This window comes from Watersipora subatra, chromosome 9 (genome assembly GCF_963576615.1).
Source record: "Watersipora subatra chromosome 9, tzWatSuba1.1, whole genome shotgun sequence".
NCBI classification, from domain to species: domain Eukaryota; kingdom Metazoa; phylum Bryozoa; class Gymnolaemata; order Cheilostomatida; family Watersiporidae; genus Watersipora; species Watersipora subatra.
Window position 1 is genome coordinate 9,630,935 of NC_088716.1, and position 18,514 is coordinate 9,649,448.

Consider the following 18,514-nt stretch of genomic DNA (forward strand, 5'->3'; position numbering starts at 1 on the left):
CCCAAATGCAAATTGTAAAAGTTCATAAACAAATTGAACACACTGAAGGACTGGTTTTGTATGGTTTTGTGAAGCTGCAGCATTGCACAATTTGGTGATGTAAACAAAACAAAGTATTACAGACAGAAAGATGCTCTTTTGCCATAGTTGAGAAACAAACATGGACAAGGCCGAATATCTACGCAGTCCCTACTGCTCTTTGTGTAAAGCTGTAATTAGTCAGACGTCAGAGTTAAAATGGCTGCCATTAAAAAGTTTTTACATGTAGCTCCATGAGGACACCATCATGACAAGGTAATCAGAGAACTGACATATCATAGACAAACAAGAAATACTAATAAAGGCCTTTTTGCAACACCTCATTTTCTAATATATATAGTGGCTCGTCATATACATTAGTTGAAAATTAGACATGTAGTTGATATTATTTACCTGCTAATCTGATATACAGTAACATTTTAGTTGCCACAAGTAGATTTGGTTGAGGGTTGCAGACTCGGTGAACCTGAAGACGGATATCTAAAGCTTAAGTAGCTTTATCGCACATTTTCCAAAGTCAGGTTAATATTGAAACTAAACAAGTTCATACAACTGCAACTAATAGTACAGTAAATGGTTTCAATTGCTCAGTCCTAAATAGCTACAATTCTCTAAAAGTAGAAGCTATCAAAGAATAGCCACTACCACAATATATAAAACTGTTGCAGGTTTTTAGAAACGTACTTACCTCATCAGCATATCAGGGTATGTGCTAAATAAACTAAACTGTTGGTAATCCTATCAAACAGATCTGCTCTCATCAAAGATCGTGTACAATACTAAACATTTTGACAAAACAGTTAAATTTAAAAATAATTGAGATAACTTTCAACTTTTGTTCTGTAGGCAGTACCAACAGAATAGAAAAAAAGGTGTTTGAGACGACTTTATGATTTGGTTAAGTGATTTATTCTTTTTCTATGATTGCATGTTGACTTTAATGACATATTTTTTAAATCAAGTGTACCATTCTTATTATAATTATAACAGTTAGTCATTAATTGCCTTAGTTATTAAATGGTTTATTGGTGCAAGTTAAAATACAAGATACGTTGAATAGTTCTTTGTTAAAACATGTTTATTGTTTGCAGCAATGTTAAACCCTCTTTACGAAGAAAAGCAGTTAGCAAGCGGGAAGACAGAAGGAAGTGTTTGTTTATGTAAATGGCATGAGCCATTTTCAAACCACAAAAAACAAATAACAATAAGATGAATATCTGGTCAACACAAAAAAATAGTACAAAGCTAGAAAAATAAAAGTATATTCATATTCAGCAAGCAGATATTCAGTCTGGTATCTAAAACTGACAAAAATTTAAATGCTGTAAATGCTGGCATTTACAATGATTTATTTTAATGTTTCCCACAAACTATTCATAACATTTCAAACAGTTTAAAACAACAAAATGCTTTCACTGAACATAATAAAGTCATATTTAATGTATCTGCCTGTAAAGCAAGCATAGCTGCAATAAGACCATAATGGTTTAGATAATAAGCATTACATGATAATAATATTTCAATCTCAAACAGTTTTTTGTGCATTAGTAAATCAAAGCAAACAACCACACTTTACTTCACCCATCTATTTTTTGGAGATGTTATGATTATCCGAAATTAGCATAGTCTCCATATTCACTGCAATGGTCTTTGAGTACTTGGTACAAGTATTCATACTGTTCCTATTAAACACGGAAAACCACCCTTAAAATTGCTGTTACTGTTTCTATGCAAGTTCTGTCATAATGAACAGAAAAATAATTTACATGCACATCATGAGCTTAAGCAGCTGGAGATTGGGTTTTGATCACTAGAGTTTACACAATCAAACACTACAAGAAAATATAAAGCAATGAAATGCGAGATAAATTTTCTCGATTGAAGTCTAGATTTTAAGGGAGCAATGAAATTAAAGTATTATTTTACAACCAGTAAAAAAGCAGTTAAATCTTCACTTACGATAGCAGAGATGAACTGAGGGCGCCTCAGTTTTGCCATTACTGTGGGAGTGTAGACGTCAATCACCTGCTCTGTCTTCAACTTCTCTATAGCGTTGTATGCACAGATGTAGACTCCACACTTGGTGCTTCCATCCCTGTAATTCAGCAAACTTTACAACATGCGTTAATTGTTTGGAAAAGCAGTGAAATTTTCCGTCAACAAAGTATATATGTATATACTTTGCCATCATTACAACGGAAAAACAACTTTCAAATTAGATCTATATTTGAATATTCAGCATTTACAAAGATGATTACGTCTGAGAGAGAGCATTTAAACTAAAATACAGAACCTTAGACTTATTACAAACAATAAAATAAAGCCTGATAGTTTGACCAATGAACGACTTTAGCTATTACACAGAGTTGACCAATCTGAAATGGTTAGATCCAAATAGAACATAAGCAGAATCGTGTTAAATTTAGTTTTGGTGACACATTGAAACACCTGATGATATAATACCAGAGTGTGCTGAACTAACCCTTTAAACATTTGAGTACTACACAACACAACAGAACATAGACATTACATCTGGCTGCTTAAAGAATTCTTGTAAAGAAATCTGTAAATTATCGGAACACTTGCTGCATCTCAATATCATTGAGAAACAGCTAACGCTACTCAAGCTAGCACACAGTTATGTATTTTGATTAATTGAAATAGGTGAGGCTTACATGCAGGTAACACACATTCTCTTGGCAGCCATATGTTTTTCTAGTCTCTCTAATGTTTCTGTCAGTGAGAGGATGTGGTTTGTATCAGGCAGCTCTTCAGCCAGCCATGCAGTCACTACCAACACCTGTACTGTCTTGTTTTCCTGGTCAACACAATGATACATTCTACAGATTTGTTGTATTGAAGGTAGAGATGTCTGGATTGCATCAAATAGATTACAATCAGTATTTCAAACTAGTTTAATGAGAACCCACCTTCTCAGTTTCTAGTTGGAGCTCAATAGTTTTCAAAGTGTCTCCTTTCACCGATTTCCTTCTGGTGATCAAAAATGGTCCACTTTCCAAAACCAAGGTGTCTTTATTTGGGTAGAAGAGAGTCTAGAACATACGTTAAGCATCATAGCTGATTAAATATGTATCTTAACCCTGTGAGTGTTAAATTCTGTTTAGTCAAAGAACAGTGTTAACCTAGACAATACTAAAACCAAGTTTAACTTGATTAGAGTCCTCTAAAAGTAAATAAATCTAGCATCTAGAAATTTATTTCAGCTAATAAAGATGTGAATAACATCACTGTTTTAGTGTAAATGGAGAAAAGCCAACTATAGATAAATCTACAGGGACTGTTCCAATGCTTGGAGCACTATTACACACAAGTGCTACACAGACCAGGGTGACCTGAAGATTTTTTATTTGCCATTATTTTAATTTTTAATCACATTTTAAGTCTCGCCACAAAACCTCTACTTTTTAGTTCACCAATATCCAACTTACTTGGCTAGTATCTAGCTGAACAATGACTGAAATGTCATTTTCCAAAACCAGTTGCCAGAAATCAGCAATCGTGTTAGAAAGTGGAAGTTGTGTAGCAATCCACTGTTTCTTCTTCTTGAAGCCCTACAATTTAAAGAAATTAGCTAGTATTAAATAAAGCTCAAATTTGATAAAGAAATAGCAAATATGTAGCATCCGGCATAGTAATACTCACATCCACAATCACAGCATTGATGTAGTTTCCATTAGCTCCATTTGTTAGGTAAGGCATCACGTTATCGGCTGAAAATGCCACAGATATAATAAGCGACAAATGATCTTTACAATTCTGATAATAAGGAAGTATGCCAAATTCGATATTGGTTGTTATTGTATTTGACAAAACACAGATAATAAGACTGCTTAAAAACTAGTGTCCGGTACTGACTGAATTTTCAACTATGTTCTATTTGCAAAAATTTTAACAAATTCCATAGGTTCTTTACATTGAAAAGTTTATCGGTGCAAACGGAGCCAACCAAAAAAACCGCATCTCAAATCAACACTATCGATAAGTAATCAAGGTACCTGGTAGAATTTCAGAAAACCTATTCTTGGGCTGATTTGTTGGGTCTTTTGCAGTAGCAAAAGAATGATCCATAGATGCCACTCTTCCCACGGCATGCTGAAAAACATTAGAATATCTAGCATTATTCTCTTTCCCTTGCGTTACTGCATAGTTTAATTGCTATAAACAAACTTGGTGCTGATAGATTTGTGTAAAACCATTGCTACTACCGACTAGTGGCTACGACTTCAAACTAGGCTAAAATTCTCTCACTATCTAATATCATTGTCATAACTTACCTGGTACTCAGCTGAAATGAGGTCAGCTTCATTGTTAGGCTGTAGCTTATGATTAGACAGTTTGGTTTCAATCTCAGTTGGCTGGCAAGGGAAGGTTTGTGTTGCTAGCGCCTCACACAAAGCATCATGGAGAAGCTCATATTGATCCTGTGATATAATAATATACTGTTCAAGAAGAGAATACAACTTAAAATAGCTTGGATGTACCTCTACAAATAAGGCAAATGAAATTCAAACAAAACTAGAAGATGAAAACCATTGACTAATTATTCTTTATTTAAATAGTAACACATACAACTGTCTGTATCATGCAAGGTCGTCTGGATCTCATCTCCTTCAAACACTCAAACACATCCACAACACCCTCAGCTTTGGCTTGATCTAAGAGGTAGTCAAGCACTACATAAGTGCCAGTTCTTCCAACACCAGCGCTAAAATAAAGTGGAAAATTCAGGCTCACTACTAAAATCATTTGTACAAGTGATTATTCAATAGCCTGTAAAACCATCAAACGTACAAGTCAAACAACATTAAAAACTAATCAATGCATATGGCATAAAAGCTATAACATATAACTTACCTGCAATGCACAAGCAAGGGCTGAGTTCTGCCAAGATGGGTAGAAGCTTTGATTAGCCTGTGGAAGGATACAAATACTTCAATATCAGGTACTCCATGATCAGGCCATGACAAGTAGTAAAAGTGGGGGATTACTCTTGTCTCTCTGTCCTGAAAGGGCAAGTACACATTCACATAAATATGGCACTAGAATATAGTAATGAAATATTATATATGCTTCATGTTGTTCGTAGTTGATTTATATTAGTTTCCACTCCAAAATTAAAAGCCAACTTGGACAATGTTAAACTTAGAATGGTTTCGTAGTGCTCATAAAAATATCGCCTAATGATTCATATATCTTTACTAGGAAATGTTCACCATCTCTTTTAATAATATAATTAATAATTAAACTATATAATTATTAATTAATCTCTAATAATTTATAGACCATGTAACAGCATTGGTTGTGCAAATATCTACAACCACAGTAATCTCTTCAGCATGCCATAGATTCTTTCTAAAGATTTAAGAACTACCATATATCTGATAAAACGCACAACTAACAGCTATTTACAAGAAGGTCCTTGACTATCTGGAATGCATACAAAGTGAATGAGCATGGAATTATCTAAAACTCTGAATAAGTCACCACACTAAAACTTCAAATACAACCTTTGTTGATTTTACTACAGTTACTCTCTTTTTCTTTACCATGAACGCTCTAGCAAAAGTATTAAATACTTCAATAAATTTGGTTTACCTTTGTAACCTCTAGATAGTTCATAGCAAACTCAGAAAACAATTCCGTGCTCTTGAGTGACACTCTGATGCTGCCAAAACTTTGAACAACTCCTTGCTCTAGAGGCCAGTACTGCATGCATTTAACCTGCATATAAGTAATACTCACATGACATCTGCCAAAGAAATGATTTTCTGGCAGTGAAGGTTAAACCAAACTAAAGAATAATTCAAGGAAGCTTTATATTTTTTTATCAAAATAAATATAATATACCTTGGCATTTTCAATGGTATTTGTCACCATAACAATAGCGACTGGCTTTTGTTCCCATATCATCTGCCAAAAATCCTTGACAGTCTCATCAGTAAATGGCCCTTGAAGTACAATTACAATTTAATATTGATACACTTTCAAACAATAATTATTATTGCGCTCTGATCATTAATTAATAAATTAGGTTTCGAGCTACAGACCAATAATATGGTTAACAAAAGGTATTTGGTATTGTCAATTGAGAGGAATTTATAACAACTGACCAGTGAGCAGAACACGCCTAAGTGCAAAGCAATCATACTATATGCAGACTTCGCTTGCCAGAGATATTATACTAACCTTGAGCCGCAATGTACTGGTTGCCTCTTTGGTAACCCTACAATAGTATTTGGTATGTACTTATAACATTTTCAACCTTTACAATTTACATGAGTCTTAAAATCATCAATCTATAAAATAAACTAGCACAATATTTTTATTTTTCAAGCACAATTTATGCACTTCATACAATTTTCAGAATAAGCCAATTTAATAACATAATAGAAAGATTTATATAATTATTAATTGTATAAAATCAATTACCTTTAAGAAAGAAGCATTAATAAAATCTGTCTTCCTTCCAGTTACTTCACTCAGTTTCACTCTGTGGTCATCAGCTGGAACAATTACCATAGACATCTACTATCAAGTCTAGATTACATCAAAAACCACCAAAATTACCATTACCTATAATGACTGCACGTTTTCTTCATATGAAATTTTAAGACCATTAGTATGGGTTTAGCTAAATTTTACTACACCAATGCTAGGTAGTAATAAACTGCATGTAGCTATAGATTCCACCAGTACTTTGTATTTATGTGAAAACTAAGCAATACTGTTCAACGCATGTTCTGCATAGCTTACTGTAAAATAATTTACTGCATATTCCCACATGTGGGCCATTTCTAGAACACAAAAAGCTATTAAACTGAAATGTTCGGCTTATATGGGCATAACTCAAATTGAAAGCAAATGAAATGACATTATGCTAACTTAATTTCAACAACTGCAAATTGAACCTTTATTAAGTAGAATTTAACAATAAAAGTAAAACATAATAAGATTAGTTACTATTAACATTAACTCTTTTGCTACCAAATAATGTTTTACCGAGACCCTTAAATATTCGGTAAAACCAAATACTTGACTTGGGCCATTACGATGTCATTACCTCGGACCGACTTAATTAGCATAAAATTTCACATCCTTCTACATGTATGCAATAACAAGGCTGTTGCAGCAGAGCTGCATGACCACAGTCATGACGATTAACCTCCTGGTTACCACAGTTACTGCGCCAAACGTCTTGGTCACAAGAGAAGAGTGTAGAGTGAAGAGAGCCAGCAGGTTCCTTTACAAGGCCACAAATATGTTGCAGAAAAAGTTTAAACAGTTTTTTTCTTATTCTTACTGTTGCAATTGACAAGTTAAGCATGTATCTGAGTCAGATGAGTTATCACTATTACTATAGCTTACAACAGTATTATTACTGTTAAAAATAAATACTGTCGCCACTACTATTGCCCGATAGATAATCAACAAAAGTTTATTGATCAACAGTTCGTGAAACCTACCTAGTTGTAATGTGTCTGATCACCCCGAAAAATAGCTATAAAAACGTTTTTGCAAAGAAAAATTAAGGTTGGCATGAGATGCAAACTTGTGTTCGATTGTTTCAACACAAACATAATTTTTTGTTTGATTACAAAACTAATTACTAATCAGAAGAGCTTTATACTAAGCTTGTGAAGGCCACTCTCGTTCTGCAACATTTTGCTTTGACAGATATGAGCAGTTTATAAGGTCAGCTCATAATTATGCAAATTTTTATGAGTTTCTTGATTTCAGGGCCGTTTTTCTAAGAGTTGGCTTACATCCAGAATAGGTTTATGTGAGGATAAGTACGGTAAACTATTTACCAGGATACAAGTTCAAATATCTGCATTTTCCTTTGTTTGGGGCCTGCCGAGCCACATCCATCTGAGGAGCTGGCACATCTTTCAGTTTCTGAAACAAAGATAAGCAGAAATGATTGAGATAAAATGCATTGCAAAAAATTTGTTTTTTAAATAACTATTTTTTGCATTTTCTTAAAGCTGTGCAGAAAAAACTTTATATTTGTGGTGTACCTTATGACATCTCTTCATAGATTACAAGAGTCGTGTTCTAAGAGTCATCAAAGTACTTCCTGATTGAAAAAGTTGCCATTAGTTGGTAAGATTATTTTTCTGATTGTTTTAGCTCAACCCAGTCAGTAGGTTTGTCACTGACAGAAATCTTTGGTACCACATGCCTTCCATATATACTTTCCTTTCTGCTTCCCTGTTTTCCCTGTATAGAACCCATTGTAATTATACAATAGTAAAATGCAAGACAAAAATCGTTCAAAATTTTATAAAAATGCGGTACATATTGAAAATTAGTAACAAAATAGTATGTTAATTTATGTTTTAGTATGTATTTTGAATTAGTTTACTGATTTTCAACTTATTATCACGAAATTTTATCCTTCATAAGTTTCTGTCTTCACTTTCATTATACAATTTAGCGTGTCTGGTTGAAACCTTTTTCAACCAGAATTCAATAAGAAAGGCCGAGCGATGCAGTTATCGAAAGTGGCCTCTCACACACCTGACCATTTAATGGCTACTGAAAAGAAAAATGGAACTTTATTTACTATTATACAGGGCGTACATACTTTTGGAGTAACGTGAATTTAGCTGGTACATGTAGCGAATAAAGAAGAGAGGAGGTAAAAACATATCAATGTTAATTATGTTGCCGTACACTTGAAGGTTAATTTAATACGCAATGAAATGGAATTTTTAGCAGGCGAAAAAAAGTTGTCTAGTCATGTCTAAATTTTCTTCTGGTTTAAAAGAGAAAAAAATGCTGGTCCAATGCAGAAAACTGCTAGCTAGCTAACGCTTGTAGAAGGATCCAGAGAAGGTACTACAGTAGTTTTTCTTGTATGAAACGTGCACAAAAATCAATGTAACCATACGTACAAAGTTTCTATGTATTTATACACTAGAGGACAAAACTTTAACCGATTTCAGAAAGTAATGTGAAGGCATCAACTATCTTGAATAGCTAGTTATATGAGTTACATACATACAATTAATTGTATTCACATAGGAGATAACAAGCCCATCTGCAATGACATGGTTAAACAAGAAAATAAAACATAAAATCAAAAGGAAACAAACAAAATGAATAAAATATGAAAAACGTGCCACACAATAGATAAATAATATATATTATACATGTATTGTTTTAATGTACCATTCCACATCAGTAAATTAAACACTTGAAACATTTCTGCCAATGTGGGGGTTTTATGTATCTTCTACCTCCTCGCCCTTACTAATTGGTTGCTCCTTTTGAATGCTGATCGCGTGCATGGCCTTCTAACTCCTTCAAATCTTCAGTCGTAAGCTTCTCCCTGTGCTTGCTTTAATGGTGTTCTTATTTCAATAATAATTGCAAAGGCTGATTGGTTGCAATCATTTTCCTTGGCAATGTTAATAGTACGGGTGCCTTTTTCTTGTTTACGACATCCAACTTTGTTGACATAGAAATCATTTTTTCTTCGTTTTGTATCAGTCTCAGATTCAATAGCTAATGAATTAAATGTAGATACTCGTAGCTATATATGTATGCTGACTAAAAGTTTATAGTAGAAAATATTATAACGCTACAAATGAATATTTCCTCTGCCTTGAGTATTTTACACGAAATTTTCCACGCGGAATTCTGACATGAGAGAAGTCGATCATCGTGTCTCTTCTAAACGTTCTGAAAATGTTTTCAGCACACTATGTTTCGGTGTCTTTTTTTATATCAACCTGCGTTGTGAGCACATCGACCGCCAAATTTTAACTCGGGCGAAACTTTTCTCACAATTGTATGGTGAAATAAAATTTGTATAGCGAGGTGAAGATCTCACAAAGTTTGACTTCGTAAGGTGAAAAAATCGTATATCAGGGTAATCGTATCTCGAGGGTACACTGTAGTCAATTTTATCTTTTTTCAAAAGTTCTCATTCAAGATGTACATATATGCATGCGTTGTCGTTCTTTGCAATGTTGGATTCTCCCATTAAGTTTGCAAATAACAAGGTTGCATAGACCAATTTCTTCATAATAAAAAAGCTCTTTTAAATAGGAGTAAGTGTCTCTAGAACATTTCAAGCACTGAGAAGTGCTAAGTAACATAGATCACAACAGAATGGTAACAACTGCAATATATCAGATGTTGAAATCAATGGTAAGAGTTGTATTCTTTTATTACTTTCTGTTTTCTGTTGCTACTATTATCCACTGGCAAATAAGTTACAAGTTATAAAACAAAATCACTTACACAAAGTGGTTCTTATCCAATAGGAGCATAAAAAGGCCTTTAGGAGAATGGTTGGTGACGGGTATAAAAATCATAACCAAATTAAAATGATGAAGAATTTTTGTTACAAGTTGCACCTTAAAAATAATCCTTCAACACATGAGCGTTCAATATCAGGTAACAATTTAATTATCACAGCATGATGGCAAATTTAGATTTCGTTGATCATTTTAATGGCATTTATACTGTCTAGAGTAACTTTATTCTACACAAGGGTGATAGTGAACATTGCAACATGCACCTTGAGATAATTTTTTAATGGATTCTACCCTATTTCAATTGTGTTTAGGTTTTTGTCATACAACGAATCCTCCAGTAACAAGTTATATTGTGTGCAACTAATTGCAATGAAACATTGCCAAACAATTTAGATGACTTCAAACAGCTGCTAGAGTATTTGATATTTATATGAGTTTTTACAACTGCTTATACATAGAAAGCTTAAGCCTTGAGTAAGAGAGAATTACCAATAATTGGTCGCTGCTTTGATCTTTGTGTCATCAGGTTAATGCTCTCTGAAAGTTAAACTAAGCACTCTTTCCACCTGAAGTAATACCTGATACTGATCTCTAATAGCTGCTTTGTTAGTCCTTGTATACCACTCTAGTTTTTCTACTGGAATCGATTCTGATGCACACGTTGATCGAGCTTGAGCAAGGTTCCCATAGTTTTCTTCAACCTCTACCATGGACTCCTCTGTATGTACAATGTATCAGGTAGAGAAAATAGTTGCTGAATAATTTAGCTAATAAAAGTTAACTTTAGTTTAATATAAGATACATTTTGTTACAGAGAGTGGCATGATGACCACAGATAGCTGTAAAATATTATTTCTCATCTTGTGAGCAAATGAAGGTATAGAAAAAGTCAAAAGCCAAATATCTCTTAGCAAGTTATATTGCTTAAAAGAAAGATTTTCTTACTTCTGATGTCTTATTATCTAATGTAAAGATACACAATCAATTTATTGGTATATTCGTGAGCACAAGTTAATATTTTCTGCCTTAAATGTCAAATAAACATGTTTCAGCAGAATGTAATCACTTTAACAGAATTTAACATTGATTACCTGAAGGATCAGAAGCTAAAACTACACGCTCTCTTGACAGTTCTATAGAGCCATCTTTTAGTTTGGGTTCTCTCTGCAGCCTTTGAACAAATACAAAAAGGCAAAAATCAATACATGTAAGATAAGCAGGTGTTGATAATGCTAAAGCTGAAATGAATGCTTACCTTCTCCAAGCTACAACGATGACTGCCAGTATCAGTGCTGCTGAAACCAATCCACCAACAGTTGCTCCAGCAATAACACCACTGCTAGATCCTTGTTTTTGTGCTGAAGAAATAAAAATGATGAAATATATTCACTAGTTTTTTCTGAATAAAGTAAAACAAGTTTTATGTTTTAAACTGTCAGTGACTTTATTCAAAATATTCTAGACAGGTTAAATACATTTTTTTTGAAGTGATAAGTATGAATTTTATTTGCTAAAGTTTGAGTTGTTTTAAAGCAGGAGACACATAGATTAAAGCCTCAAGATAAATAAACTTGAAAAAGACGCTAAAAATTTTATTTTGAATAGCTAAAATCACTTAAATTTTGCTCGACTCTATGTCTGAGATTATATAAAACTGCTACTAACCAGTCACGGTTATAAACTCAGGATGTAGTTCAATAAGTGGGTCAAGGCCGTCCTACAAAAAATATAAGTTTGTACATACTGATAACTTTCTCTATAGCAATTCCATGACAAGTGTTTCAATAATTGATAGTAGTGAATTTAGAATAGGGCAAGCAAAGCATTACAATACATTCCTTGCTATAATGTTGCTGCTGTGATATTTCATTTTGCATATGCCATATGATACTGAAAAGTTTTTTTATTATCACCAGTGTTTTACAATAACACAAAAATCTCAGCTATAACAAGCAGCTGTTTATCATTTAAACTAAAATGCTAAAATTTATACTAGTGCCCATACAACAATATGCAAGTATATCTATATGTACATGTATATATTTTGTTCTTCTCCTATATAAACGGCGATTGTTGTGTGTGTGATTGAGTGTCCGCGATATGGAGTACCGTACTTTTCGAACTGTTACCCGCTACTAGGTATCTAGGGCGCGTTAACGGGAATCTCCGGTAAGTACACACCTCTATTATACATAACCTAATCATCGTTTCTACACAAACACATCATATCCGGTTAGCGCGTAGTAATTTACACACAATTAATATTTAGTGCCAACGTGTACCGAGAAGGTCGCGTAAACTTTTTTTTCTTGCGGCCACTGGAAAAACGCATTTCTCACCTACTAAATTTCCACATTGAAAAGGTAAGTGTTTCTTACTCAATGTTGTATTGTCTATGAATTGCCACACTTTCAATACATAACCCTTTCACTTGCGTCCATGTACAAATTTAGCTATCGGCCTTGTGCCAGCCATTTTGCCAAAATTGCTTCATGATATTTTTTCAATTTCAAACTCCATCTAGAACATTTGTTTCGGTTATATATTTCATTTTGCCAACACGTTAACAAGCACTGCTATTCAAAAAAATCATTGTGTGTATACTTTGTGCATTGATAAAGTGATGTGAAGTTACAAAGCAAAACGATCCTCTTCAATGTTCCTTATTCTTACAAAACCATTACTTTCATCGCCATCAGAGTCAGTGCTGCTATTTAACCACTTTGGGTACAATTGCATAATCCAATTTCGCGTTCAGGTACAATTAAATCATGATGCTCTACAGTCTACAGATTATGACATGGGTCAACAAAATGTCGTTTTCACCATAGAAGCACTCACATTTTCACATAGAATACTTATACTTTTTGGAAAGCGGAGAACATTCTGTATCTGATCATATTATCTTTATTGCAAAAATTAAAAATAATAAATATTGAAAGTAGCATGAAATAGCGGTTTTATTAAAATTCGTGTTCTACGAATATATTTGACTCATAAGGGTAGCATATAAATGTATAAAAGTATATATGATAACCAGCAATTAAAACATTGTACTGTGTATAATATGCAATCTACAGTCTCTTCCATAGCTGTTAACTTATCTTCATCACCATTCCGCTGGAAGTCTACCATTTCTATCGCTGAATTGAAGCCTATAATACACATCCACTACTAGCTACTACGCGTTGTTACTAACTAATAGCGATGTTGAGCTTTGAACGCAAATTACTCGAAAATCTGTCATTTGACCATAACTGTTTGACCAGTCCAATGTCTGCAAACATGTCTGAAGGTCATGCTTATCTTTGTAGATAGAGTGTAACTGTAAGCGGGCTCTAAATATAGATGGGTGAGTAATGCGACTAGGCAAAGTCTAAATACCGGCTGATGAACTTGAAAGGAATATATTCGAAGCCGCTATAGCGGGCATGCCCCCGAAGTGGTTAAGTTGGAAATTCTCAAACAAAGATTTAAAATTAAATTTTAGGCTAATTTTATAGAGAAATCTTTGGACAACACTGTCACTATCTTAAAAGTCTTAAAGATCGTTGGTTATGTTATCAACGAATAATAAAATTCAATTACTAGCAATTGCTGGGAAAGTCGCAAAAATGTGTCTACCGGGTCGACCATAAAAACACATGAATAAGTCTACTTCAGTGAAAGGGTTGAAAACGTTGGAATTGCCACTGCTTGTGATAATAAACATGTTCATTTCCTTCCGCAGCTGAATTAATTTTACTTCTTTTTAGCTACAAGTACTACAGAACTACAGCTACTACGGAATTTGCACTGACACTTCGAGCGTTGCAAAAGGCGACAGTGAGAAGAAAGCGAGCAGCGTATATTACAAAAAAGCACACTATCTCATTTAATTTTAGAAATGCTTGAAGCAGTACAATGCCTCCCAAAAAGTCTACTGCCCAAACGCAAGAACAGATTGATTCCCGTAGAGAAAGAGACCGAATTCGCAAAGCTGCAGCTAAACAAGCAGAAACTGCAGAGCAAACACAGCTACGCCCGCAACAAAACGGAACTGCTACTGCAGCTATTAGAAGTGCAGAAACTGCAGAGCAAACACAGCTACGCCTACAACGAAACAGAATAGCAGCTGCTAGAAGAGCAGAAACCGCTGAACATACACAGGTACATTGAGAGCAGGCCAGAATAGATGCTGCAGCCGCTAGAAGTGCAGAGACTACTGAGGTGACCCAGCAGTGACTCAAACAGCTCAGAGCAGCCGTTACATTGGCCAGACATTCAGAAACCTCCGAGCAGATGCAGCGGCGACAAGAACATGATGAACTAGCTACAACAGCTGCTCGACGAGCTGAATTTTTAGAGCAGATGAAACGGCGACAACAGCGAGATGCACCAACTACAGCAGCTGCTACCAGGCGCCATGTATGGACAGAAAACTTCGCAGTTGACTACAGTCCTGCAACACAGTATAGGGCCAAATTTTTCTATGGGGTGAACGTCCAAAAATGCTCCAGATGTAATGCTTTTCGTTGGAAAGGCGAGAGGCCATATATGTAGTTTATATAGTAGATTTTATTTTATTGGTAACAAATTTTATCAACACAACCACATTACTGCTGCACAGTTTGTATAAACCATGTCAAAACACGGGCTATAGTAGAAGAACTGGTGAGTCATGATTAGTGTTTCAAGCATGTATAAGTCTCAATTCAATAAATGCTGGCGATAGCTTAGCAGTGCAATAGCAAAATATTTTCTAGAATTTCATAAAATATGTAAAACTTTTCAGTACTGCCAGTTTGAAGAACTTCAGATTGCCTAGCAATGTCAATTTCATTATCAGTTCTGTGTACAAAATTAGGACAATTCCGATTTGAGTGGTTCGGGACTGATGCATTGTAGACTAGCTGTAAAACACATTGAATATTTCCATTGGTCTCTCCAACATTATTGACATGAACAACTGCATATGTGTATGCATTCAGATCAGCACAAAAATTTCAGTAGGTTGCATATTTGGAATTGTTTTACAGTATGAAAGACAACTCCCAATAAAACTATTGCTTTACGTAAATCTGTTCCCGAACACGGGTAATGCAGCTAGTCTCCTATAAAAAGTTCATGCCATGTTGTAGATATATTACACCAATTGTTTTTCAGCAAACGGTCAAATAGAGATAGTGTGATTGCATTTTTCTACAATATGTTTCACCAACAAATATAATGAAATCAAAGTTGTGGTTAGTTTTAGGACAATGCAAAAAACTAAGTTTTAGCAATCATAGCAGTGATGATAAGAACCTAAGTTTAGCAATTATAAGGACAATTTTATGAGTAGATGTAAAAGGCCCTTACCTCAGTGTCTACTTTGGCCGCGACATAAATACTATATTTCTGCTGAGGTTCCAGCTCACCATTGTAGTACCCTCCGTATTCTTCACCATCACCAACGGCAAATACTAGCTTCTGCCCAACTTCTTCTTTAGTCAGCTCAGCTGTGGTGTAGCAGTGACAAAGGTCTTTATCTATGTAGCTTATGTTTGCTGACTCTCTTTTACATTCACAACTAACTACATCCCTTTTTACCCTCTCTGAAGGCAGTTTTAGAACCATCACCAAATAAGATCTAAAATATGTTAAGGGAGGTCAGAGCATGCCAACTCCATCACCTAGATGTGATAATCAACACTGGTCTAAGACTTTGCTGTGCTACTAGCTGTATACCGCTAGCACGACTGGCGATACTAGCACTATACGCTGTAACTCGGTATTAATAACTGCAGTGTATACTGAATTGTATTCCATGTAAAATAACATGAACTGTTAATAGCACTATTGTGTCTTGTTTTGAAAACTCTGTAAAACTATTTGACAGATACAGAACACTTAAACATACTATCATTTTATGATAAAGTCGTAAATCGATGTTAAATTTTTGTTTACTAAAGATAAAAATGAGGGTTATTTTGACGGTATTTGCTTAGTATTGGTTTAGATGATGTGCATGTTAAAATTAATTTTTGGTAGATCACTTAATATGACCCAGATAACTTGACCTACATGTATTGACTAATAGATACTGCAGCTACAGCTGTTAAATACCATAAAGATTCCTCATACCGGATATCCCCTTTTTCTGTTTCCATCTTCTTCACTCTGATCTTTACAGATGTGCCTTTGCTACCTCCTTTAGCTTTTTCTAGCATTGAGTTTTCTGTGTTGATAACTGCAAATTACCCACCAGATAAGAAAATTCATACACGTTGTCTAGCTTCTCAAAGCATAACCGTTATTTTTTAATGTAACTCGATAATAACATACATGAATAACAACATAATAACAACTGTAGATAACTTGTCAGATGAATAAATTTATACACTTTGTCTAGCAGTTATTGTTCAATGTATCTCGATAATAGAATACATTAATGTTTTGCCGTCTAAAGATAGGTAAATCGATAAACTATAATTTTAATTTAGGTAATTACTTTACAATAAGAGTTTTTGTGAAGTAATTACCCTAAATAGAACACTAGGCGAATAGAACACTAGGCACCACAGATTCAACAATATCTTAACTATAGAAAAACTCATCAAAACAATAATTTGAGTGCAAAAGTGCAGAAACTCTTTGCTAACTTGAAAATAATAGGTTTTTGTTTGCTGAGAGATATTGAACGACTTACGCTTGCTGTAGCTTTGAAATTATAGTTATACATAACTTATAGCTAAACAAATACAAAAAATTTCAGTTTCTACTCAAATGACTTCCTAATCTAAATGCGTTACCATGATCAAAAGCTTTTAAACAGAACACAAATATAACTGCTCAAAAATATAACAATGAAAATATTTTTTACCGTTAAATTTCTAAATACTTTATTGAAACATTTTATGTATCTCCATTTCATTCCAATCCAGCACGTACGTTTAAGTTGTGTGTAGGTTCTTTTTAAGGTCTGTCTTCCTTCTCCAACAGAGTTATGAGCTGAACTCAAGCATTCAACAAGAGTTGCTGATGGAATTGAACACAACTCAGTTTTTGCGGATTCCTCTGAATCTGCTGCCAACTTTAGTGCCATATCAGACAACTCAGAATGGCTACAGGAGACCTAAATGTTAATGTAAAAACTTGTTTCATATTGTGGAGGACGAGACTATACTAACCATATTCTTAACACTACTCTTTGAGCTTGTGATTGGGACAACGTTATTCCTAGTTTACTTTATGTATATTTCTTTACCCGGTGACATAATACTCTGGTGAACCTGTTACGTAATACTACATTTTTGGGCCTGCTTCGCAGGCCTGCTAGCACACCATTATACCTATTGTCTGGGCCTGCCTCACAGGCCTGATATAACACAATGGATATTATATAATTGTGGGCGCAGTAAATATTATAAAAGGAGAAGGCATAGGCCAACTCTTTGGGATTCTTCTTACGGATTCGATACTGTCAAGACGAAGTTGTACATGTGCTGATATACGTTAAATACACTATACTTATTCTTACAAACTGCCTGCGTTTAATGCCTGTCTGGTCGGCTTAATAAGGATCCTTCTGCCAGAACTGATCTGGCTTCAAGCACGAACTGCTTTGGGGAGACACCTAGGGAAAGCTGGGGGTTGGCTGCATTACGATCGGACCTGATCAGAGATGCGATAGCATTGGAGATCAGGCCCTCCAGTAAGCTAGCTGGGACCTAAATTAGCCAAGATAGGGTCTCAGAGAGCAGGCCGTGCTAGCCTTCCAAGCGAGCCTGAACTGAGGACAACCAGCCGCGGCCCGATCCGACCACTAGGTGTGTCAGGCAGGCCGACGAGGAGAAGGCCCAGTGTTCAGACTGCACTGCCTTGCTAGGAAAGTAAAGCTGGCTCAGCTACCGGTGCCAGACCTTTACACTGGTGGCAGCAGTGGGATGTAATCAATCCACAAAAGATAACTAGCAAGGCACAATCATGGAAAGACGCACTCGCAGCGCGGAACGACCGAGTGTCCCCCAAACGGAAGGACTAGAGGGTCTAGAGCGATTAATGAACGCGTTAGAGAGGATGCTTGTGAACCAAGAAGCACAAAGGAATCCGGAGCCACCGGCACCCAGAGAGACATTCAAGGCTCCTGAGTACGATGGGAACGGTGATGTGGAGGCCTTCATAAGGCAGTTCAATGATGTGGCTGTCGCCAATGACTGGGGAGC

At 35.1% G+C, this 18,514-nt stretch overlaps 1 protein-coding gene across 1 annotated transcript; it reads right to left on the reverse strand.

Annotated features, from left to right (window-relative positions):
• Positions 1–1,632: 1,632 nt before the first annotated feature.
• LOC137404766 (receptor-type tyrosine-protein phosphatase T-like) lies at positions 1,633–16,519 on the reverse strand. Its single transcript, XM_068090997.1, has 21 exons — positions 16,434–16,519; positions 15,669–15,939; positions 11,994–12,045; positions 11,584–11,686; positions 11,420–11,499; positions 10,907–11,046; positions 7,869–7,956; positions 6,490–6,563; positions 6,247–6,283; positions 5,908–6,008; positions 5,656–5,781; positions 4,915–5,063; positions 4,630–4,765; positions 4,335–4,481; positions 4,056–4,152; positions 3,703–3,770; positions 3,489–3,611; positions 2,970–3,092; positions 2,715–2,857; positions 1,999–2,134; positions 1,633–1,721 (listed from the first exon to the last, which is right to left on the reverse strand). The coding sequence occupies exons 1-21, from the start codon at positions 16,517–16,519 to the stop codon at positions 1,647–1,649; spliced, it is 2,355 nt and encodes a 784-aa protein (XP_067947098.1). The 3' UTR covers positions 1,633–1,646.
• Positions 16,520–18,514: the final 1,995 nt, after the last annotated feature.